The following is a 24,758-nucleotide window of genomic DNA, read 5'->3' on the forward strand; positions in this document are numbered from 1 at the left end:
CGAGCAGAACGAACAACTGAAAGTATGTATTTTGCCCCCTTCTCTGACGCAGATAAGCCTCCCCGGGACCCTTCCTGGAAATAAATCTTGTGTGAGAAGTGTGTGTGTGCGTGCGCGGGGGGATGGGAGGGGGGGGGGGGGTGCTCCGTGACCGCAAGTGACGTGTTGAATGACACTTCTGATAAGAAGATGGGAAGCCTGATAGGCAGACCTTTCTTACCATTATTAGTAGGAAAGGAGTTTTTCAAACAAAAAAAAAAGGGGGGGGGGGGATGATGGGCATTGCAGTCTTTCAATGAGACAGAGTTTGTCTCAACAATAACAACAAAAGCTTGTGGAACTTGTGCCTACATAAACTTGGGAACAACATAACATTGAAAAATTCCCCGCATTTCCCCGAGGGGAAGAATGTGAAAGTGCGAATGCACGAGTTGAATTTGCGCGGTTCGGTAATGTTCGCGAAAGAGAGATCACACACACACACACAACTACAAAGAAAGGAAGATGCATTTATTCACAGACACCTATTTGTGTTGTCGTTGTACTTGATTGCTAGAGCGGATCTCAGCTTTGAAATTTCGTGTCAGTACTCCTTTAAGCGGGTGCATTAGCCCTTCTCACGCCCGATTCCTGGCCAATCCCCCACGTGGGTATGTGCCATGTCAGCGGCCAGGCAGCGCGCGCCCATCTCCCCCCGTTGCCAAGGAAGACGAGGAGATTCCTGGCCAATCCCCCACGTGGGTATGCTATGCGGACATCGCCGGTGGACGCAGGTTCAGGGTCGCTTAAGAAGTGCATTTGCACTTAAAACACGCGGTGCGAAGGGATCCGGAAGGGATCGAGCGTACCGGGAAAACTTCTGAAGGGGCTGGGACGAACTCACATACGCACGTTCCCGTGACTCTAAACATGAGCGCGAAAAATTTTGGTCTCTTTAACCTAAAATTAAGCATAGAGCGAGTATATTGTATTTAAATTTCTTTTAAACTTGGACCGTTTCTTGTACAAAATAAATACCCCGGCTTCGAAAATGTATTTTCGAGAATCTCGGTGAAATTTGCACTTTTTTTGCTAAAGTCTTCGAATTCACAGCACACCGAGAATTAGTGTAACTTGTACTCTTATACATTCAGTTCGCTAAGGTTTGGCCCGAGTGCCTAACCAAGTAGAGCTTTCTTTCCATGCTCATAAAGTTGTCTTCTCAGACATTTGCCAGTGCGACAGCTCCTGCAATCCTGCCTTATAATAATTGTTTTTCATATACTATAGGAAGCTACCCTGCTTAACCACTGAACTGGGAGTTTATTGATGGAAAAAGAGCGTCATACATATAATTGCGCAGGAAAGGTACAACAGACGCAAGGGGCAGCCTTTATGCAAAAAGTTCGATTGCCCCTTCAGATACTGAAACACCCAGGAGAAGGGTGATACGCGAGAGGCCTTGATATCTCTCTTGGTTGTTGCGTCTTGAGGCTGCGCAGAATGTGCGGGCCCCAAAAGTCTGAGCGTTGCCGTCCGTGATCCGCCAAATGTCCTCCCACTGCAAATGACTTCATAGCAACGCGATGCTCTCGTAATTTTTTGCTAATGCAGTGGCTGGTCTGGCTGACGTGGCGTTTTCCATATCATAGTGAGATCCTGTACAACACACCAGCATTACATCTGAAATGAGGTTGAATCGCAACTGAGTTGTGGAAGTGAGAGGCAGGTACCAGCACAGTGGATCACTCGTACGGGAATGTCTCTACTTATCTCACAGGGGGGACATAACTCAATCCTAGCTGGATGCTTACCCACAAAGGGTTTGGCCGATCGAATTCCATTCGCCTTTCATTAAACGTCTTATAAAATGTGGGGTGTGCTTGCCTGTCCAGCTGGAATTTGCAGCTCCTTTATTCACTGCGTTGCACATGTGTACAAACCTGGCTGGCACTGAAAAGACAACTTGAATGCCACATTTCAGTGGGGTACGTCATGAACGTATGGCACAACAGCAGGCCGCACTTGTTTGCATTCAAGACAATTCAGACATGTCTGACTGCTTGAATTGACCTCCTTAATCGGGCTCCGACAATTCTTTAGGAAGGACAGCCTTACGCAAGCATTTCCCGTGGTGGAGGACATTTGGCTGGCGTTGATTGCGTACACCCAAGTGCACAACCATGATCAGTGGCAAAGGGATGCTTTGTGTTAGAAAGTTCACGCACTTCTTTTAACAAAACGGTTCCTGTTGAAGACACTGTTTATTACTCCGACGCTGAACTTCTTTTAATCATATAGATTTTCAGCTGTTTGTGCCGTTTCAACAAAAAAAGCTTGTGGTACTTATGCCCGAGAGAAACTTGCGACAGCGAAACATTTATGGTACTCGTGAAGCGATAGCGTGGTAGCTCCTGCAATCTCGCCTAGCATCGAAAAACTAAAAAATGCATGCATGGTCTGTGTGATGGACTCGTTTGGCCTTGTGGGTGTACGACGCGTAAAAACGGTACTCGAGCGGGTAAGAGAAAAGAAAGTATATTCACAGCGCCACCAGAAAAACGAGAGAGCGGAAAAGCGGTACAATTGCGAAGCACAACAGCAACAAGTCACTAGTCCGATACCCCTAACCAGCGTTCAATAGAGGGGGGGAAAAAACGTTCTCACAGCCGCCTCGGCGGTGGATGTTCGGCGACGTCGATGGCGGGTCGTCGCCGGTCCGAGACACGGTCGGGCGCTGGCCGTCTGTCGCCAGCCCTGCCCGAGCGAGACGGAAGAAGATGCACCACGTCCTACGTGGCGGGTGCAGCGCTGGTTCCGCCCTGGGCCGTGATCCCGAGCCTCGGCCAGTCGCACGATCACGCCCCGGTTGTCTGCGGGTCCCACACGGGTTGGCGGGCCTCGACTCACACTCCTCGAACTACCCGAACGGGGTCACAGGAACTGCGGGTCCGCCCCCGGTCCTTGCCCGCTCGTCAGCTCCGAGTCTCCGCTGCCGCCCGAACCGCGTTCCACCTCCAGCCCTCTTCTTCCTTCTTCACGTCTTCGAGCGCCAGCGCGTGGTCCACTTTTTTCCAAGAATTATGGCCAATCCTCACAATCACCCCCCACTTCAAGAGGTTGTTGCGCTCAAACAACCTGCTCGGCCTGTTCGGAGGTTGTCCGTGGGCCTTGATGCGGAGCGTTCAATGTCTTTGACAGCGCGCACACACACAAGCGCGAGGATAGTTTAAATTAACGGGTATAAAAAAAACACACACCCGTTGATAAAGCGAAGGCAGAGATAAATTTAAAGCAAAAATCACACATCACTGCGACCACAGCAAAAAATGCACTATGGTAGTGTTGCGGAAAAACAAAGTCAAGGGCAGTACACGCCACTAGAACGTAAACCAACGTTGAGCAGATAGTCTCATGCGATGACCGGCGCCCGCTGGCATATCCAACGAGATGGGCAATTCTTTTCTGCCACTGCAGGAGTACCCTGCCGATCAGTGCGGTAAAAGGGCCAGTTCGAAGGATAAAAGCTTCGCCGGTTCACGACATACGTTCGGTGAAAAGAATGTCCATACGGCTGTTGCCATCCCGCATCCTCTGTTTGGAGTGCTATAGAAGCTTGTCGGCGTGTTTGTTCAGCTGCAATCCGGGGTTCATACTTCTTCAACATGTTTATGTGGAACAAGCTGGTTCGCGTTCCCAAGTCGATGACGTAGTCGACATCATTTTTTCTTTCAAGCACAGTGAAGGGCCCCTTCCATGTCAGGATGAGCTTGTTCGTGTCGGACGGGAGAAGAAGCAATACTTGGTCTCCAGGGCTGAGTTGACGCCTTTTCGCCCTTCTGTCGTAGTAGCGTTTCTGCACTACCTTGGCTTTGCTAAGCTGTTCGTGTGCAATGCGACAGGTGTCTTCCAGGCGTCGTCTCAGATCGACAACGTAATCCTGATCGATCCCTTCTCCTGTCCATAACTCCTTCAAGATGGCCATAGGACCCCTGACATAGCGGCCGTAGATCAGGTCAAAGGGCGAGAAACCCAGGCTGGCTTGAGGCACTTCGCGGTAAGCGAATAGTAGCGGCGCCAGGTACCTATCCCAGTTTTTAGGGCTCTCCTGGCACATGCGGCGAACCATTTGCTTCAGCGTGCCGTTGAATCGCTCGACAAGCCCGTTGGCCATGGGATGATATGGTGTCGTGGGCAACTGTGCAAATGAGAGGAGCTTGCTCAGCTCCTTCATCAGGCCTGATGTAAATGACTTTCCCCGGTCGCTAACAATTTCTCGTGGAAAACCAACGCGGGAAAACATTTCCATCAACCCTTCGGCAACCTTCTCCGTCTCAATACTCGGTAGGGCAACTGCGTCTGGATAACGTGTTGCAAAGTCTACCATTGTGAGGACGTACCGATTCCCCTTCTGGGAGGTTGGGGAGAGAGGACCGATAATATCGATCGCCACTCGCTGAAACGGGGTCTCGATGACTGGCATACTTCCAAGAGGTACGCGCCCCACCAGATGTTTCGGTACCGTTCTCTGGCACACATCACACGATCTTACAAAGCGCGTGGTATCGGATCGCACGCCTGGCCAATAAAACTCCTCCAGCACCCTATCCGTTGTCCTTTTGATGCCTTGGTGGCCGGAGAGAACCCCTTCATGGGCCATTTTTAGAACGAAGTCCCGGAGACCGCTAGGAACGACTAGTTGTTCCATCTCCTTCTTCGATGGGAGCCGACATCGGCGGAAAAGAATTCCGTGCACGAGGACGAAGACCGTTTCTGCTGTCTTCACGGTAATTTTCCTGCCAACCGAGTCGAAGCAGGACTGAAGCGTGCGGTCTTCTTTCTGCATCGAAGCGAGCTCCGTTGGGCTTATGTTGAGTGGGCTGATGGAAGCCACAGGTAGCTGGTCCACGCGTTTCGCTGCACTTGCGCATTCCTCCTGCTCCTCCTTGACGGATGGTGGTTGCGCAAATTGGCTTGGCCTACGTGAACTGTCGTTCACCTTGTTGGACTTCGACTTCCGCTTGGAAGAGGGATGTCTTTTCGGAGAGACGGAAGTGTGTTGCTGCCCCTTCCAGTTGACGTCCGGCGCTGCGGCATCACGAACGCCAGCGACATTTCCCAATATCACCTCGTAAAGAGGGTTGTCCATGCAGGTCGCTGTCACGTGGCCGGTGAAGAATGGGCAGTCAACATACACTTCGGCTTCAGGTAGGCACAGAGCAGTGCGGTCAAGAAGGTGCACAGTGCTCATTCCTCCTGTAAGCTTCGAATCGGGAACCAAAGAACGGTTCACGATTACAGTGTTACAGCCGGAGTCGCGTAACACGGTTACTCGCCTTCCTTCCAGCCAACCGTTAGCGGTAGGCATCCGATCCTTGGAAGCCTGTAAGGTTTTGTGGCTGAGGGCCAAGTTCCTTTGTTCATAAAGGGTTGCCAGCTTGTCCTCATTACCATCGCGACACTCCGTTGGACGGCTCAGCGAACATGACGCTTTGTTCGCAGAGTCTACGTTAGGGCACGTTTCCGCTTTGTGTCCGGTCTTGCGGCACTTAAAACAGGAAACAGTTTTTTGGCTAGTGGAAGCCCTGGTCTTCGACCAACAGTCGGCTGGCTTGTGCCCTCGCTTGTTACAAAGGAAGCAGTGTGGCTTTCCTTCGACATCCTGGAGGTCAAGCATTCTTGGAGGCAATGGCGGCTTGCCAGACTCATTCTCCTCTCGGCGTTTCCCTAGGTTTGTAAGACCTTGGGCCTCGAGGTAGTTGTCAGCATTCTCGGCTAACTGGTCTAGCGTTTGACAGCCCCTTTCCTTCAAGAAAATGGCCAGCTTATCGTGACACGTGCTCAAAAACTGCTCTGAGACTATTTTGTCACGGAGAGCTTCGTAGGTTCTGCTGGTCTTAGCCAGTTCCTGCCAGTTATCAAAATACCCTAACAAGCGACCAGCGAATTGGCGGCCTGTCTCAGAGTTCTCTGGCTTGGCTCCACGAAACTTGGTGCGGTACCCCTCTTCAGTGTAGCGAAATCGCTGAAGCAGGGTCTGCTTTAGCTTAGCATAATTCAGCGCATCATCTGCAGCCATGCGTCCGACGACACTCAAAGCTTCACCAGTGAGGCACAGGTTCAATGAAAACGCCCACTTGTCCTGCGGCCAATTCTGGCTCGTCGCGACGCGTTCGAAACGCTGGATGTAAGCGTCAAGTTCATCGCGCTCTTCATTGAACGTCGGGATCAGCTTGTGGGGGCTGTCGTACCCATGGGCGACGCTTGTAGCTGCAGACGTGCCTGACTCTGCGCTAGCGTTGGGCTGGTGCTGTCGTACTTGTAACTGGAGTTCAAGGACCGACCGCTCCATTTCTAAGCGAGCTGCCGCTTCGCGATTCGCTTCCCGTTCCGCTGCGCGTTCTTCCCTGAGTCTGACACGCTCTCTGTCAACAAATTCTTTTAACTCAGTACCGGAGAGGCCAAATTTCTCCCCTAGGCTCACCAACTTCTCGAGCTCCATTTTTGTCCGTCACACACACGGTAACAAGGCAAGGCTCTTTAAGGTGGAATTAAGAGCAAAGTCCTGTCGCAGACGCCAGATTGTGATGGACTCGTTTGGCCTTGTGGGTGTACGACGCGTAAAAACGGTACTCGAGCGGGTAAGAGAAAAGAAAGTATATTCACAGCGCCACCAGAAAAACGAGAGAGCGGAAAAGCGGTACAATTGCGAAGCACAACAGCAACAAGTCACTAGTCCGATACCCCTAACCAGCGTTCAATAGAGGGGGGGAAAAAACGTTCTCACAGCCGCCTCGGCGGTGGATGTTCGGCGACGTCGATGGCGGGTCGTCGCCGGTCCGAGACACGGTCGGGCGCTGGCCGTCTGTCGCCAGCCCTGCCCGAGCGAGACGGAAGAAGATGCACCACGTCCTACGTGGCGGGTGCAGCGCTGGTTCCGCCCTGGGCCGTGATCCCGAGCCTCGGCCAGTCGCACGATCACGCCCCGGTTGTCTGCGGGTCCCACACGGGTTGGCGGGCCTCGACTCACACTCCTCGAACTACCCGAACGGGGTCACAGGAACTGCGGGTCCGCCCCCGGTCCTTGCCCGCTCGTCAGCTCCGAGTCTCCGCTGCCGCCCGAACCGCGTTCCACCTCCAGCCCTCTTCTTCCTTCTTCACGTCTTCGAGCGCCAGCGCGTGGTCCACTTTTTTCCAAGAATTATGGCCAATCCTCACAGTCTGCAAGTTGTTCTTCATAACAAAGAAGCTACCGTGCCCAACCATATACAGTAGACTCACGATAATTCAAGCTCGAAGGGGCCCCCAAATTTTGTTTGAATTACGCGAAGTTTGACTTATCTGAAGTTATATATATATATACTGTAGCAAGGATAACGAGCAGCTCTTAACGCCATCAGCTTATCCGGGTATGCGCCACATCAAGAAAGAGTGCCATGCGATCGTGGCCAATCTATGCACGACGGTATGCGCGCACGCTGGTAGCAGTGGGAGAAGAAGTACGGCAGAAGGTGCCTGGCGCATGTGTTCGGCCATCGTCTGTACGCTTGTACCTGCGCTCGCCTTGCTTCTGCTCCTGCCAATAAACAACGTTCGGTCTACTACCGGAGGGTCCACTATATCCCTTACAATATATATATATATATGACTCTGGGCAAGGTGAGAGCACACATTATAATTGCCCATTGATTTTAATCACATTTTTAAAATTCCTAAGCATTTTTAAACCCTAACTGCACAAAATAAACAGAAAGCAGAGGCGTAATGTCCACAAGCCGAATGCCGTGCGCGTCACTTTTGTAACCGCCATGTCGTTTTTCTTTCTTTTTTTGCTGACAGGCCATGGTTTTTTGTTTTTGCGACAGTGGCCCGCATGCTTTTGACTGCTTCGACAAGTGTAGGTAGTAAATCATGTTTAGACGTTTTTTAGGGGCGAAGCTCCTTAGGGCGTGGGTCTGTCCATCCTCGACGTATGTATGTAGCCACCTCTAGTTTAGTTCTTGGATTGTTTACTAGATGGCGTGGCTACCTCTAGTTTAGTTCTTGGGTTGTTTACTAGAGGGCGGTACTTGTATAAGATGAAAAGATGCGCTTGGATTGTTTACTAGATGGCGTGGCTACCTCTAGTTTAGTTCTTGGATTGTTTACTAGATGGCGGGGAGCGTTGTAATAAAATCCGTTCGCTGTTGGCGCGCGCTCGGAGTCGCCCGATGGATAAGGCTGCAGATGTGCGAGCCCGCGAGGCAGAAGCGCTCCGTGAAGCTGCGCGCTGCCGCCGCCAAGATCCTGCCGTACGAGAGCGGGAGGCCGAAGCGTGTTGTCTGGCTGCGCGACGCCGCCGCCAAGATCCCAGCGTTCGAGAACGAGAGGCCCAAGCGTCACGGCAACGGCGCGAGGACCCTGCCGTACGCGAAGCGGCACGGCTGCGGCGCGAAGAGGATCTCCAAAACGTCAGAGAACGGGAAGCGGCGAGAAAGCGCGCGTATCGGCAGGCAGACCCCGATGCAGTGAGAGCTCGTGAGGCGTCTGCAAAACGCATCAGGCGAGCTCAGCCCCAAGGTGCCGACGCGCGGTTTAAGCGAGACTTTCTAGACGTTACGTTCGGACACAGATGTAGTGGGCGAACTTTCACTGAAGAGTCACGGTTTTACCGATGATTTCCCCTCAGGAGCTTCGCCCACTCATCATCATTCACCCCGTGGATATGCTGTGAATTTTTTTAGGCCTGTTCTTTGTTTTGGTTTCTAATTCGCATTGTGAGAATGGTAGGTAAGGCTAGAAAGTTGAGAAACATCACTGCCTCCCTAATTACTTGTGCTTTGTTTCAAGCGTTTGTTTACTAGCAACACCCTTTTCCTTGAAGGCTTGAGGTGCTTATTTATTTTTCATTTTTCGACTGCTATGATTATATAAGCACCCAAATTTTCACATAGTTGCGGAAAAGCAGTAAATATTTTCAAATATGGACACTCAAAAAGTACGAATTAATCGAATGACGGAGTTTGAATTAAGCGTCTTTTAAATGCATTGAAAGGGTAGCGGTCCAACAAAAAATTTGAATTTTGTTTGAATTAATTGAAAGTAGAATTATCAGAGTTTGAATTATCGCGAGCCTACTGTAACTGTTTGCAGAACGCATGTCTAGTGGGCTGAACTGTTTGCATGCTGTTTTCTCCCCACTGTAAATCTTGTGGCAATCTTACTGCTCTTGGCGTTGAGCGTGATTGTCGAAATTTAACCGGTGGTTGTGTTTTTTGCTTTCAGAAGGCACTGCAGCATGAGCAACGAGCATGTCACGCGCAACATCGTGAATGCTGCCTGGCTCGTCGTGCCAATGTTTGCGGATGCAGCGTGCAGCCGAAAGACACAGGCTGCCGTCACCGCTTGTGCCCAAGGTACCGCCCCCCATCCTACCTAAATGCGAGTCTGCATGCATTACTGAATTTGTGATTTTCTCTCCAGGAACGCAGTGTGGCGTTGTGTCACTCGTCAGCACAGGCTCCCAGACACAGGAGGAATTTCCAGGTCAGAATTCAGAATCGTTTCTTCTCGCATCTGCATTTGAGTGGGGAACGGTGGAGGCAACCAAAAGAAAAAATGAATTCCTGTCAAATGCATTTTTGCAAATTATGTTTTGCAAGGTTGCTTTCTTTTGTTGTTAGCATTGTGATATTCTAATGCTATGTGGGTTCTCTCATAAACGTTATTTACATTCCACCTAGCGTGGTGCTTCTATCACATGGCATGTTAAACAAGGGCTGCAAGTATTTTTTTTTATTTTTTTTTTCAAGGGGTGAAAGTACATTTACACATAAGGTGGAAGGCAAGAGGCTACCTACAGCCTGACGAGGCCCTTCCTCCCAAAGTAGCTTGCACCGAAGTCGGGAGCAGCACACATCACAAAATCAAATGAAAAGGAAAAAAAATAGATACAATATTTTTTATACCATGCAAAAAAGGAACAACATAGCTAGCACATTTTTCGAAGCCCGAAAAAAAAAAGAAAATGTCATCGTAAAAGAAATAAAAATATACACACACGTGTACCATACACTAACAATTTTACTGCATTAATTTGCAAATCGGCAGAAAATATTAAAAAAAGCGTGACATGCACACGTTTAATAGAGCCTAACAGCTCAATTAAAAGTGAGAACACGACAAGAGAGACAAGTTTAGCACAGAAAGTTACTCAACTTAAACGTAAAAAACGAGCATTATTAAAGTAAGAAACACAAACGTAACACTCTTTCCACGAAACAAACACTTAAGTTTCCATAAAATACCGACAGAACGCGATACCTTTGTACATATGTGATTTACATGGTCATTCCGTGACAATGTATTATTGAAAATAACACCCAAGAAACGCATTGAGGGGACCACTTCAAGAATGGTTTCCTGAAATAGAAGCACTGGAGCAAAATCTAACTGCTTATTTTTTGCTCTAAATATTACGCATTTTGTCTTTTTGACATTTAGTTCTAGTTTATTTCCTATTAGCCATTTGAATAATTCCTGAAGCCACAAATTTGCATTATTGGTAATGATTTCGAGGTTGGGTCCTGTAAAGAAAACATTAGTATCATCTGCATAAAGAACTATTGATGGGTTACCGGGTATATTAACTACATCATTAGTATACAACAAGAATAGAAGCGGCCCCAAGATAGACCCTTGGGGAACGCCACTCCGTATCGTTCCGAAACTGGATGCAACACCATTTACAATGGGACATTGTTTCCTAGAATCTAAGTAACTACTAACAAGAACAAGTGATAAACCTCTTATCCCATAAAATGGTAACTTGCGGATCAAAATGTCGAGCTTAAGAGAATCGAAGGCCTTCCTTAAATCTAGAAACAAACCAATGGTGAATAGTTTATCTTCTGTGTTGTTTACTATCTGTTCCTTTATACCATGCAGTGCCATTTCAGCAGACTTCCCCTTTTGGAAACCGTATTGTTCTTTCACAATTACTTCTTTTTTATTTAAAAAAATTATCACACGTGTATTTATCACATTTTCAGCCACTTTCGAGAATACTGAGAGGACAGAAATAGGGCGGTAATTCCCAAAATCACTGCAGTTTGTGTACCACTGCCTTTGTGTACCACTGAGACTCTAGCGATTTTGAGCTTTTCAGGGAAAATACCTTCTGTGAGCATCTGATTACATATGTGACTGAAAACAGGTGCAATTATATTTCCTACATATTTAACTGCTTTAATGCTGCCGGTGCCGGTTGAGCATTTATTTTTTAAAAGCTTTATGAATTGGAAAATTTCAGTAGGGGTTGTGGGAGATGAAAACATTGTTGCCGAGTTGTTGTCAACCAGGTATGCTGTAGGGTCTACTTCAGTCGAATAGTCATTTACTGAACCGACTGTAAGGAAGTACTCATTGAATTTATTTTACCGAGCCACACCGGAATGAGAAGTACCGTCCGCTTGCATTTCAAGTGGGACTCTTGTGTGGTTTCGAAACCAACGAATTATAGGTTCTCCAAATTTGCTCTACTGATCGCTTGTCACTAAACATTTTAGCATAGTAATTTTCCTTTGCTTTCTTGAGATCAGCGGTCAACCTATTTCTAGTCTGTTTATACAGGGACAGAGTATTTATACCCTTACTTTTGAGAAACTTGGTGAACAGTTTGTTTTTATCTTTTATTCTTTTGTACATTTCCTTATTTACCCAGGGCTTGGCTTTTTTTATACATAGTGAAGGAAACCTCCGTAGAAGCCTTGAAATAATTGTTCCGAAATTTCTTCAAGAATACATCATATGCCAGGCTAGGATTGTTTTCACCATATACGTCTGACCAATTTTCTCTCATTACCAGGTCTCGAAATACGCCTGAAGTTTCGTCGTTAATTTTTCGATACAAGAAAGAATTTTTATTTTGGTTTGGGAGAAAAACAAAAAAAGGCAGAGGATCACTGATGTCACTTTCCAACACGCCACACTCTATATCAGTGGAAACAAAATCTGTGAAACATAAATCTAAAATACTTTCTTAATCTATAGTTATCGGTGTAGGTACATTAACAACGTTAGTGCAACCATAGCAAGCCATTGTGTTAGCTAGATTTCTAGCAGCATAACTGTCTATATTAAAATCACCTATAACAACAATATTTTCACATATTTCTTGAATGGCATGAAGTGTATTGTCCATATGCAAAATGAAGTTGTTAACGTTACCTGAAGGAGGACGGTAGATTAGCAGAACTATTTGATCTAATGAATCAACAGATATTATTTCATAATCTGCGTCTACAATTGAAAAGTTGTCTAAGAATGCAAAAGGAATATCACGACGAATGCAGAGTGCAACACCACCACCTTTTCGATTTGTTCGATTTATAAATACACTTTGGTATTCATCGAACTGGACAACATCAGAAGCATTCGTGTACCATGTTTCTGTAAACGCTAACATATGGAATTTATGCCCAAGGGATTCGAGGTACATGCAAACATTGTCCGATTTATTTTTTAAGCTTCTTGCATTCAGGCAAAATAGAGAAAAGAGCTTTTCTATCTGGGGAGCAATGCGAGATAGGTTAGTTTTGAATTTCTCGGTAGAGAAGTAAATGTCGACTGGAGGACTGACAGAGCCTTCCATGAAAAGAAAAGAAAAAACAAAAAAAACCAAAACTAGGGCGACGGACACTTATGACTGTTTCTGTTGAGCAGCTGCCAATAGCGCGGCATCTGTGCTGCCCATCACATTTTCATTCACTTTTTTGCAGAGGTCTGCTTCACTAGTGATGCGAAATTTAGGTTCTCCTGGGCGTTTATGCTTTAGAACCTTACCATCTCTGCCATGCGAAAAAATAGCCCATTTCAGTTGCTCTTGTGCGTGTTAGCCACAGGAGGTGTTTGGTTTTAGGTGTCAGGTTGTCGTAGAATCGGAGTTCAAGTATCATATTTTGCAGTTCTCTAAGCTTTGCTTGCCAGTTTTCTTTCGTTCTACGTGAAACAAACCGCACCAGGATGTGTGGCACATGGCCGGGTTTGGACTGCAAATGGTGCATGCCGTCAATTTCGTGCTCAGTCAGCAAAGGAAGGCTCAGATCCCGGGCTAGGTCGTTGATAATTTCTGGCAGACATTCGTCCCTGTTGTGAGGTACGCCATGTACCTCTAGATTCTGCCTACGGTCATACTGCTCGAGATCGTTCACTTGCCTTCGAAGCTCTATCACTTCTCTTTCAGTCGACGCGTTTTCCACACGTGCAAGGCGTATTTTGATGCCTGCGATTTCTTTGTCTTGTTTTGATAAGTTAGCCGGAACGTTGTCACACTTCGCAGACATGTATTCAACTGATTTTTTTTTAATCTGTGACTGTTTCCTTAGATTCAAGTAGAGAATCAATTTTCGCAGCTAGAGGCATCAGTTTGCCCTGTTGCTCGCGTATAGCTGCCATCTCATTTGCAAGGCCCTTTTAATCTGAGCAGGACTGAACAGCAGGACGCGAACCATTTAGCTCTCCAGGAGGCACACAAACTTTGCATTTCCAGCTGTACAGGCTTCCATCTGTCTTCTTTTTTCTTAGGGAACTAGCTGACAGACCTGAGCAGTTTCCTGTGTGATAACAGTTGTCACACGACGAACAGGTAACAAATACGCTGTTTTTCGGAATGGCAGCATTACAAGTTACACATATGTCATAATCGTCAGACATAGTCGAGCCGCGTAATTGCAGTTGGCGGTGGCAGCAGCAGCAGCCATAACGGTCGAAGAGCAAACGAAGACGGAAACCAACTTGTAACAGCAGATGCAAAAGGAGCTGCAGGGCAACAGGCAGCTGGGTGAATGGGAGTGCTGCTGCCGCCACAGCCAAGTGCAAAAAACAGGTCCCGGGGCTCGAGCACTTTCGCCGAAAACTGGTTGCCAGTGACACCCACCGCCGCCGCCAATCGCGGTCGTCCAAGTTCACCACGCTATCTGCACACCGGCACGGTTGTGCTGCAAACGGCTCACAAGCATAGTGGGTGAGCTGATGTGATGGTGTTGTTGCAAAGGCTGCATTTCATTCAATCCACAAATGATCGGGCTCATGCTTTCATCACAGGATAAAGGATTTTTGGTTTTCTAACTTTTGTTGCAAACGTCTAACCTTTGGGTAGCCATTGTGGTAAACTTGAAGTGCTACACTTTTTTTTTTTTTGTCAGTAAAAGTAAAAACTAACCGCTTGCCTGTGCTAAAGGCTTTTGACAGACCTGCAGGGCTTTGCCATGTGTGTATTGCTCTGTGCTTTTGCCATGCGAGATGTTGGGCTGCCAATTCATACTGAACTGGAAACTCTTAGAAAACATCATTTACCTACTTTGTTTCGCTTTCTGTAGTGGGAAAACTTCATCGAAATGTTAGCACTCTTACGTTCTTTGAATTTCATCGATTACCCTTAAAAATAATAAGCTGAGGTAGCAGTATTGCAAGTAATCCTGTCATTCTGTGCGCAGACACAGGTTTACTTCATTTTTCTAGGATACAAGCTACACCATCATAAACTGGTAAGAAAGTTCGGAGCAAAAATTTTTGATAGGATAAAAATGAAAGAAACCAACAGTGGAAACATGTACACAGCTAGGCAGTGTGCTTAAAGGGGTTGCGAAAAAAAAGTGGTCTCCTTTTCTTATTTTGTGTGTTCTTAGCATTCCTCAAACGTACTAAATCCAAAGTATTTCAAAATAATGTTGTTTCTACAGTATATAATAAAGGTTTGAAGTTTGCATTTTTTGGCGCATCTCTTTCGACCATGCGGTGCTTCTGGCTGAGGACGTAACCACGTAACCAGCCAATGGCATCATGCGAAGATGAAACAAACTTTCACCCTGTTTAGCAGTTTATTTTACATTGCAACAATAAAGTAAGCTGCAGCCAGTGCGCAAGCTGGCTGCAGCTTATGTAACTGTGCTTCCTATTGAAAAGAATACAACAATGATTGATGATGCTTATGGTCGAATTCTAATTTTGAAACTCTGTGCATACATACTGTGAGTATAATATATGAGCTCTAACAGTGGTACATGCTCGAACATCACTGACACAATATGTTATTGTGTTATTGTTATTGTTAACACTAAGACGCACAATAGTGAAAAAAAAAATACATGTGGTGCACTTGCTCTGATGAGGTGTGCATAATTATCAGGGATGGACAAATACCAAATTTGAGGTTTGGAGCGAATTCAAAGTGACAAGTAGTGATTTGGTCGAATAATTTCAAATCGTATAGTACAAACAGTACACATCACAAATTATGAAGAAAAAATGAGCAAATCGTGACCTTACTAAGAATCAGAACTCACGTAGGCACAGAATCTTGTGAACCTATTACCAGTTGATTATTTATTCAGAAATTACACACGCAGCTAACCTTTACTGTGTTCGCGAGTTTTCGTGAAGAAGTACTAGTTGCTCCGCATGCTCTGGGAGTAGCAGCTCCCGCTGGCTGCTGACCTTTCCTGCCATCGAGGATCCTAGCTCGTCTGACTCATTCCTTGCATGGCAGGAATTGAAAGGTACTTTCGTGCCACCTTGGCCAGCGCTGGTAAAGCCGGCTGCCGCGACTCCTCCACCACTCTAGAGGGTTTTCAGACCGTGGGAGCCCAGGGGTGTTGAGTGGTAGTCAGTCCCTTGTCAAAGAACAGCGCCGTGTGCACTCTGCTGCCCTACATCTAAATCCAAGTACCGCCAGGCCTCCATCGGTTTCTTTAAAATGGGTACAGGCGTGCCTGGTCGAGTGTGGACCCTTGAAAGGGGAATCCACGCCTGGAAAGCTGCCTTTATTCCTTGGAAAGCGTGCAGATCGCCGTTGTCGCTATCCGAGTCCAACGATGCTCAGCAGCATTGGTTGCACACTCAGTGTGCAACCAAGTGTACAACCCCAGAAGCTGACTTTGTGCTGGTGTGCTACGCTGTGGCTCTGGAAGCCCTGCCATTTCAGACGTATTAGACGTGGTAAACATCCGGCGCAGTTACGTGGATGACTTCATCGTGGCACTACACCAGAAATCATCTCTCTGCCCCTCTTCAAACGACCTACGGCACTGCTGTGTCGTTCAGACAGTAGAAAGAGGTGATTGGTCGCTTAACTTTACGCCACCGGCCTTTCAAGGAGGAAGGGCCGGGAAAAATTGTAACGGAATTTTTTATTCCATTTCCCGACCCCGGGTGACCAGACGGACTGACGGAGTTTGTGCAGCTAGGGTCACCAGTTCTGAATACCCACACAGCAAAAGCTTCCCAAGGTCTCTTTACGACCCCTTTGACTGCACCGAAAGAAATAACTGTAGGCCATTGCTTAGTGTTTACTTCAAGTTAAGGTTGTGGGATTAGTGAAGGTCAAATGCAATTTCAATCTCTGGTAGGAGCCAAAGTTTTTGAGTATGATTGAAGAATGCAGTGGGGCTATTTTCTCGCCAAATTCTGATGATTCCCCAGCCTCGCCGTCTGTCTTGGAGGCAAACACGTGTGGTGCATTGAAGTAAGGAGCCTCTCAAGAGGTTCTATAACACTTGTTGCCTTTAGCGGCTCTGACCTTTAATTTTTTTTTCAGTTTGGGGGGCGGACAGTACTAAATCTGGTGCCACGAAGAAATGCCCTCCTTCTGGACGTGACACAGAGACTGCGGCGAAGGCCGGCCCTTGCAGATGCTCCTGCCACTCGCATTCCAACAACCAAGGGTGGGTTAGATGGCAATGCTGTTGCTCGCAACAACATAAACCATGTGCAGGGCATACCCTGCAACTGCGGTTCATTTTGCTCAGCGCAAGAAATCTGTTGCAAGAAATCTAGTTGAGGGTGAACTGCCTGTGCAAATAAAAATGATAATATGTTCCTGTTTTTCACTAATATCTTCACAGACTTATTTGGGCCATTGCACTTGTACATGTGCAGTCACTCTTATCACGAGTTTGTTCCTAATTATGAACTGAATGACGTTTTTAAGGGCTGGCTTTATCTCGCGCAACACAGGGACTGAACAGGACCACTGAAATATTCTGCATTGTTCTACGTAGCCTGCTACAAGTCTTGGAGGTTAAGCTTCTCCTTCTTAACAAATTAATAGTTAATGTATTTTGGTCAAGGTACTTAATTAAACACTTTACCAAATCTTTCTTCTGCAAAGCTCTGCATGCATATGCTAGTTTGTGCTGCTAGTCACAAAATATGAGCAGATGCTAATGTTAGTGCTGCATTTCTATAAGCCAGGCAAGCTTTTGCCACATTTTGTGCATGAGTAACACCCACTTTTGGCAATCACATTCAGAAGTATGTCACCATATTATTGCCTCCTAATATATTTGTACTTTGCCATATATCCAAGAACCTGTTATGCATTTAGGTAGATGACTTGGCATTTTACAGGGAATTGTTTATAGTAATTCAACTGGAGCTTACCTCTGTTTGGTAAGCATGTAAGACACTGAACTTGCAATGTGATCTACACGTAGAGGATCCACTGTTATGCCTCTTTGACCTTGTCACCCAGAAAATTTTGGAATGGAATCCTATGGACAACCTATCAAACTCAATGTAGCAGGCACCTTGGACCATCTCTATGGTGTGCACTGTGTTCATAAACACTTGATTTTTTTTTTGGACACGGAAATGTTTTGATTGGTCAAGCAAAGTTATTATTCGGAGCATCATTTATCTTCTTTCTACCATAATTGTTGGGCAGGTTTTCCTAATACTGCACCTCATTTTGTCCACTTTCAGTTTTTCCAATGACAGCGAAACAATCTGGCCTGGATCGAAGCATTGTTCGTGCCAGCCTGGTCAACGACCCAACCACCACACGACTTGTGTGAAAGTGTGTGCCAGTAGGGCGCCCCACATCTGCACTGTTTGCAAAAAAGTACTCCGTGATAAAAACAGACTGGATGCCCACATCAGAGTGCACTCTGGCAAGAGGACCCACATATGTACCATTTGTGACAAGAGGTTTGTTCACCAATCGAGCCTTGACGCTCACAAAAGATTGCTGCACTCTGGAGGCAAACTTTACGTGTGTGGCACCTGTGAAAGGAGCTTTGCTGTGAGGAGCCAACTGATTAGGCATGAAAGTTTGCACTCGGGTAAGAGTCCTTACAAGTGTAGCGTCTGTGAGAAGACGTTTACTGAAAAATACAACCTTGTTGTTCACAAAAGATTGCACTCTGGTGAGCGGCCCTACGTGTGTGGCACCTGTCAGGTGAGCTTTACTTGGAGATCCCAACTGGTTAGGCATCAAAGTTTGCACTCGGGTGAGAGGCCTTACAAGTGTGGCGTCTGTGAGAGGATGTTTGCCTTTGAGGACCACCGGGCTAAACATGAAAGGGTGCACGCTGTTAAGAAGCTCTACATGTGTAGCACCTGTCAGAAGAGCTTTGCTAGAAGATCTGACCTGGTTGCTCACGAAAGGATGCACTCTGGCGAGAAGCGCTACGTGTGTGGAATTTGTGAGAAGAGCTTTACTTGGAGGATCCAACTGATTAGGCATGAACGATGGTACTGTGGCAAGAGTGAGAAGAGCTTTGCTGTCAAAGAACAACCTAATTACTCGTGAAAGAGTGCACTATGGCGAGAGGAACAGCTTTACCACAAAGGGCAACCTGGTTGACCATGAAAGACTGCATTCCAGCGAGAGGGCATGGGTACGTATTATCTGTCAAAAGAGGTTTAGTTATTCAGCTTAGTTATTCATGAAAGATTGCATTCTTGCAAAAAGGCCTTCGCTTGTAGCATCCACAGGTGGAGCTTTTGCAAAAAAGCTAGCCCACCTGGTTAGCCACGAAATATCACTCTGGCAACAAGCCACACACATGAATGCCTGTCGGAACTTTTCCCCGTAGAGGCCACCACCTGGTTAAGCATGAAAGATCAACAAGGCCTAGTGTGGAGCTTCTGTCAGAAGAGATTTTTCAGAAAGGCCATTCTGTTAGTCGTGAAAGATTGCACTTTGGGGAAAAACTGAACGTCTGGGACATTTGCCGAAAAACTGTTCTGCAAACCAACTTAATCATCCATGAGCCTTTGCACACTTGAAATGCTGTGTTTGTTGGTTATGTTGGGAAAACTTTCCCTGAAACTGTTTTTGGTACGTACCATGGGAGTTGCACTGTTTTGAAAGTTTCACTGCATAACATCTGTCAACAAAACGGTCCGTTTTGAAGTAAAACTTGATCATCAGAATCACTTTGCGTCATGGTGAAAATGCTCTGGGTTGCGTATATCCGGAAAAGGTTTTCTGGAAAGTTCGTCTGGTATAGTATTCCCTTGGCCGACCACAATATTTAAATCTTCTGCAGTGTTCTCTCTTCTATCTCAAGACTACAACACCTGAGGATGTTTTTAATGTCCTAATGAGTCTAAAAATTCGTTAAGGAAGTGATCGCATTCATCCCGCCAAGGTTAAACATGTTGCCGGTTTCATTTCTTTTGTTCTTGCCCACATTATTAATGCTGTTTCAAAATGGTCTCTTTTTAGATGCTCTGAAATGTGGCAAAGTGGAACCTGTGCTTAGTAAAGCTGATCGAAAATTTACATTCAATTGAATTACCATCCCATATAACAATATTGCCCTTCTTTAGTAAACTCGTAGAGAAACTTCTTGGTATCCGACTCACAAACTATTTTTCAAATTTTAATCTTTTAACACCGCACCAATTTGAATTCAGATCAAACTATTGTCCGAACTTCGGTATTTGTGCTAATTGAAATAATAGATAACATTACATGATCTCTCGACAAAGGCCTTTTCATGGAAGCCCTGTTTATTGACTTCATTGGAGCTTTTGACACTATCAACCATAACATGTTTTTTCTAAACTTAATTTTCTATGTCTTTATAGCCTTATCATTTATTAATGGCTGCCTGTCTAACTGCCCTCAAGTTGCACAATTCGTGCACGTTTTTTCTGACTGTACTATACCAGGGTGTCCCTCGAGGTGCCTTTCCTCATATATGTTAATGACGTGCCTAAATGTCTTAATTTTAAACAATATAGTGCCATTCTGTATGCTGATGACACAGCCATCTTTTCATCAAGCAATAATATTAATGGACTAACCCTGCATATAAGCAATGATCTTAATAATGTTGTCAACTGGTACCAAATGAAGCAATTACACATTAATCCGAAAAAAAAACTAACTTCATGCTTTTCTGCTCTCGGCCCAAAGAAACTGCCACGATACGTACCCCCTATTCTGTTCGGTAACATTGCAATTCCTCCCTTTTAACTTGGTTGCTTACTAGACAAGCACCTAATTTACCCTCCATATTAAACAACTTGCATCTAAAATTGCCTTTGGCATTCGCATCTTGGTCAGAACACGCCCTTATTTTCCACTTCCTGCTCTTCGCTCTTTATGTTACTCATTTATTCATAGCAACCTCATTGTCTATCATCTGGGGTACAATTAGCTACAACACTCCTCTCTTGCGCCTTCACCACCTACAAGATCAAGCACTGTACGTAATTACTTGCGCTCGCAACACCTGTCTTGCGCGATTCGTGGCGGACAATCCCCATGGCGCCACCATCAACGACGCTCACTACGAGAAAGAAGCTGTAGGTCAATGCAGCCTGCACAAGCTCTCTAAAGGCCGCTATGTAAATAATGTAAATAAATCGCTTCACCCCATCTCATCGTTCGTCTCGTCTTTGTCCTGTCTCCACGTAAACATATTCTGCCATTAGTGCGGTGAGTTTGAACTCAAAGTAAACGTGCCTTCAAATTAGTTGCTTTAGTATGAACCACCTGTTTAATAGCAACTGCACGTGGTTTTCACATCGATCAGTCCAACCTCTTACTTCCTCAAGTGAAAACCAACTACAAGAAACAGACAGCTTGTTTCTCAGCCATGTCTTTTTGGAACTGTTACCTCTCAAAGTGAAACCATTACAGATCACACACTCATTTCATCACCAATTGAAAAAAAAAAAAAATTTGTGTTCTTTGTTGTGAACCGCTGCAAGTAACCCTGCTTTCACTTACCATATGGTTGTGCTTTTTTTTTTTTTGCCCTACCATACTTCCAGTTGTAATAATGTTGTTTATACTATTTTTTATTCAAGTAGTATTGCATTTGTCTTCCGTTCTTACCTGACTATCGATGATCATCATTACCATCTTCATCACTGAAGAACCTGACCCCCCCCCCCCCCCTCAGAAAAAAACCCTATCCGCCCCTGGAGGTGCTGTTGATGGCAACATCAAGATGCACGTTGGTTAGAGCTTGCTGTTCACTGTAGCTTCCTGGCAGAATAATGCTCGTTGCTGCGGTTGCCAGCATTATGAATGGGTAAGAAACGAGTTGCGACAAGGAAGCATGGAGAAAATGGCAGGTTGACATGCTTTATGAGCACGATAAGAAATGTTGGTAAAGACACGCACTTAGAACGGGAAGGAATTAAGCAAAAAATTGACATTATACGTGTCACTATATGTGACGGTGATTACTTGCACACAATGGGAAAGGAAAACACGTGTTTAGAACATTATAGGTTCAATTAACGGGAAAAATGGCAAGCCCAAAGATGAACGCTATTGCAAACAAAAGACGGTTCAAAAGGGAAGTCGTGTGTGTAACGATCATGGAGGAGCGCTAGCAGTCAACGTCTCGCAATTCAAAAGGGAGTGCAGGCCAGGTGAGTCCATGAAGTTTCAGTGGACAGGCAAGTGGTGCAACATAACGTCAGTGATTTCCGATCGGAGGCGCCTTATTTGCAGCTCCTGTAGGAACACGTACTTGATTGAGCAAACACGGTGCTGGATTTGTTCCGCTTCCCTGGACGTCCTGTCGAGCACTGTAGAAAAACAATCACTGCATTCTGAATGTTCAGCCAGCTGACAAGTGGATACGTTGCATAGTAAGGTCGGCACGGCTGCCCTCTGGCCCTCTGGCGGCCACTGCAGGACAACAGAAGGGCACCCGATCTTCACATCTGTCTCTTCCTTTCCGTTTTCCCTGCTGTTGCGCATACATACGCGCTCTTGACCAGCTATTCACCTTTGATTCTTCATCCGTGTCTTCACGAAACGACCCTGTCGTCACAACTTCTCTAGTGCCTTATCCCAAGCTTCAATTAATGTCTGCCTTCGCTATGAGCTTACTGATTTACAGAGAATTGCAGCCGAGTGAATCCAACATTGCACCAAAAATGTAACAAGGCGCATGTGCAAAAGTTAGTGGATCCATTTATGATTTAAACCATGGTTTCTCAAAGTGGGTTCCGCGGAACCTAGGGGTTCCGCAGGCCCCTCTTCAGGGTTCCGCGAGCCACTGATAAATTTTCCCTGGTTCCGCAGTCGCAAAGTCTTATATGGTGAACTTGAGGTGTGATCGATCTACGGAACCTCCAATACTCACGCCCGAGTGTCAGTAGGCTCGGCGCTTAACAGAAGCGCGCGAGCTGCGCAATAAATCTCGCCAGCAGCTTGTAGCCAGCCAGACTCCTAAAACGGGCCACGTGGTTAAACTATTGCACTTGAATCTCGGTCTTATAATACCCCCATGCGCATTTCTCCTGTTTGGAGATAGGTGCCGCTAGCGTACGCATTCGCGTAAAGTCGAAGGGGAAAAAAAACGACACCCCCTTGCTTGCTTTTGAATTTATTGCACGTTAATGTAGCATGAACGAAATGAAAACTTGCGGGTGGGGAGAGGGGGGGGGGGTTCCTTGGCACTTGGCGGAACTTAGCAGGGTTCCCTGGGACCAACATGCTTGAGAACCCCTGATTTAAACGACTGATCAGCGCAGTAAGTGAAGGTAAGCTTTGCCAATGTGAAAGCTTCAAATGACCAATTAAAAAGAAAAGCCACTGTCTGGTGCCTGTAGTAGCGAAACAGCACATAAAATGGTTGACGCTGCAAAGAAAATATACGCAAAGTAATTGAAAAAAAAAACGTGTGACTTGATGGGAATCGATCAGAGGGTCTCGGAAATTCTTCATGGAATGACGAAGTGACAACGAGCACCAACCAAACAGGAACATCCCATCCCACGAGAGCGCGCCAGTGAGAAGTCCTGTCCGAAACATTGCAGTCAATGGTACACATGCCCCGAGTTTGGGCACTGTGCACGGACAGGCACAATGACGGTACAAAAGCATAGGGAACATTTGAGGGTGGGCGCTAACCTAATTGGGCCATATCAGTCGATGCTGCGACTGACAGCTTCAAGTAGTTCTGCGTGAGGCAACGAGTTGAATAAATTCTTAACGTAATACAGAACTTCAAGGAAAGAAGGGGTTAGATCTCACCTAAGCACATAGTACAAGGCCTGATGCACTCTACATCACAGCTGCCATATCCCACACTTGACTACGACCTGGAAGGGGCACTTGGTGCTGTGTGTTTCTGGTTTCAAGAAACGGCATAAGAGTCGGAGTCTAGCTGTTCTTCACAGGGCTGGCACGTTAGTCGTACGATCTCACATAATTTGATGGCTTTAGCCTGGACATGGGATTTAACCTGCTGTGCCATGTATAGTAAGCAATTGTTTTGACTGAAAACCAGTACAACTGGTACAGTCAAAAGCTTTATGACAGTAAACACGGGAGCACGTGACAGGCAGGCGCACTCTCACAGCTAATTTGTGCAGTTAGTAAACACACTCCCTGAAAGCGCTTTATCACGCAGTTTGGTTTCCAAGCTGGTGCAGCGGTTGCGTCACGGCACCTGGAAATATGACGATGTGAGGGCAAAGCAGTTTGCATCACTTAACCGGGCAGCGAAAAACAACCGTGTGAATGTGACTGTATTCGCATTGTTTCACTGCTCGACAAAAGCCTCGCACCTGCACATGACTTCACTGGAATCGTTTCCAGGAACCTGACGCAGACAACCGCACAATCAGCCGTTGTCAGAGAGTGCATCTGCCAAAAGTAAGATCTCTAAAAGTGCACCATCCCATCGCTGCATGCACTGAGCAGCACGTGCTCCCGTGTTTGCTGTTATGAAGGTTTCGACTGGAGAACAGGTTACAAATCCTAGTGTGGTTTACATCCTAATTACGGCTCTCACTCACTGAAAGCAAGGGGGGTTTGCTGTGTTCATCAGCAAACCCCCATGTTGCCCCACAACTCGCATATTCCTTCACCAACCTTTCAATTGCCAAAAGTGGTAGAACAGCACAACGATATATGGGAAATAAAAAGACGACATGGCATTGCGCAATCAGCTTTTTGCAACCTTTTTTCTGCTTCTTATTTTATCTACTACGGAACGTTCTACCAATGACTAAGCTGGCAGCCATAGACCTTGATACCCATTTACACGTTGTAACTGTTTCCTAGTAACTGCGTCCAATACGTCACAATGAATGGCTTCGATTCTCAATTTTATGACGTAACATCTGGTGTGCGCCAAGTCTCACTTCTAGGTCTCTTACTCTTCCCGCACCTTTATGCAAATGACTGCATCATCTGTCATCAAGTTAGGTTTCACAACAACTGCAGGCTACAGTCTGACCTAAATAGGCCTGCAGGTGTAACTGTGTAAAACATAAAAAAATGGACGAAGAGGAAAGTTATGAGTATTTCTTTGCACAAGATATATTCTACAACACACACGAAAGAATCTGCCGCTGGGTAACGTCTTCTATTATTTTCAGCATACATCCTAACATCAGGCCAAACCTGGAAGTTGCACGTCGATTTCGTCATATCACACGCTAATCACATTCTAGGTTGTCTATGACAGTATTTTAGCCAAGCTCGTGGTTTTTTGAAGTTAGCACTCTATAGAACTATTAGAGTACGCTGCATC

General features: G+C 46.1%; 1 protein-coding gene across 1 annotated transcript; it reads left to right on the plus strand.

The window, feature by feature from the left end:
- The first annotated feature begins 8,328 nt into the window (after positions 1-8,328).
- LOC144148819 (uncharacterized) lies at positions 8,329-19,665 on the plus strand. The gene is made up of 5 exons (XM_077680338.1): positions 8,329-8,538; positions 9,244-9,374; positions 9,442-9,504; positions 16,553-16,679; positions 17,719-19,665. Exons 2-5 carry the CDS (start codon positions 9,291-9,293, stop codon positions 17,808-17,810), a joined length of 366 nt encoding a protein of 121 aa, XP_077536464.1. The 5' UTR covers positions 8,329-8,538; positions 9,244-9,290; the 3' UTR covers positions 17,811-19,665.
- Positions 19,666-24,758: the final 5,093 nt, after the last annotated feature.

The sequence above is a fragment of the Haemaphysalis longicornis genome, unplaced genomic scaffold (genome assembly GCF_048455015.1).
Source record: "Haemaphysalis longicornis isolate Haplotype H1 unplaced genomic scaffold, Haemaphysalis longicornis Haplotype H1 scaffold_8, whole genome shotgun sequence".
In the NCBI taxonomy this organism is placed as follows: domain Eukaryota; kingdom Metazoa; phylum Arthropoda; class Arachnida; order Ixodida; family Ixodidae; genus Haemaphysalis; species Haemaphysalis longicornis.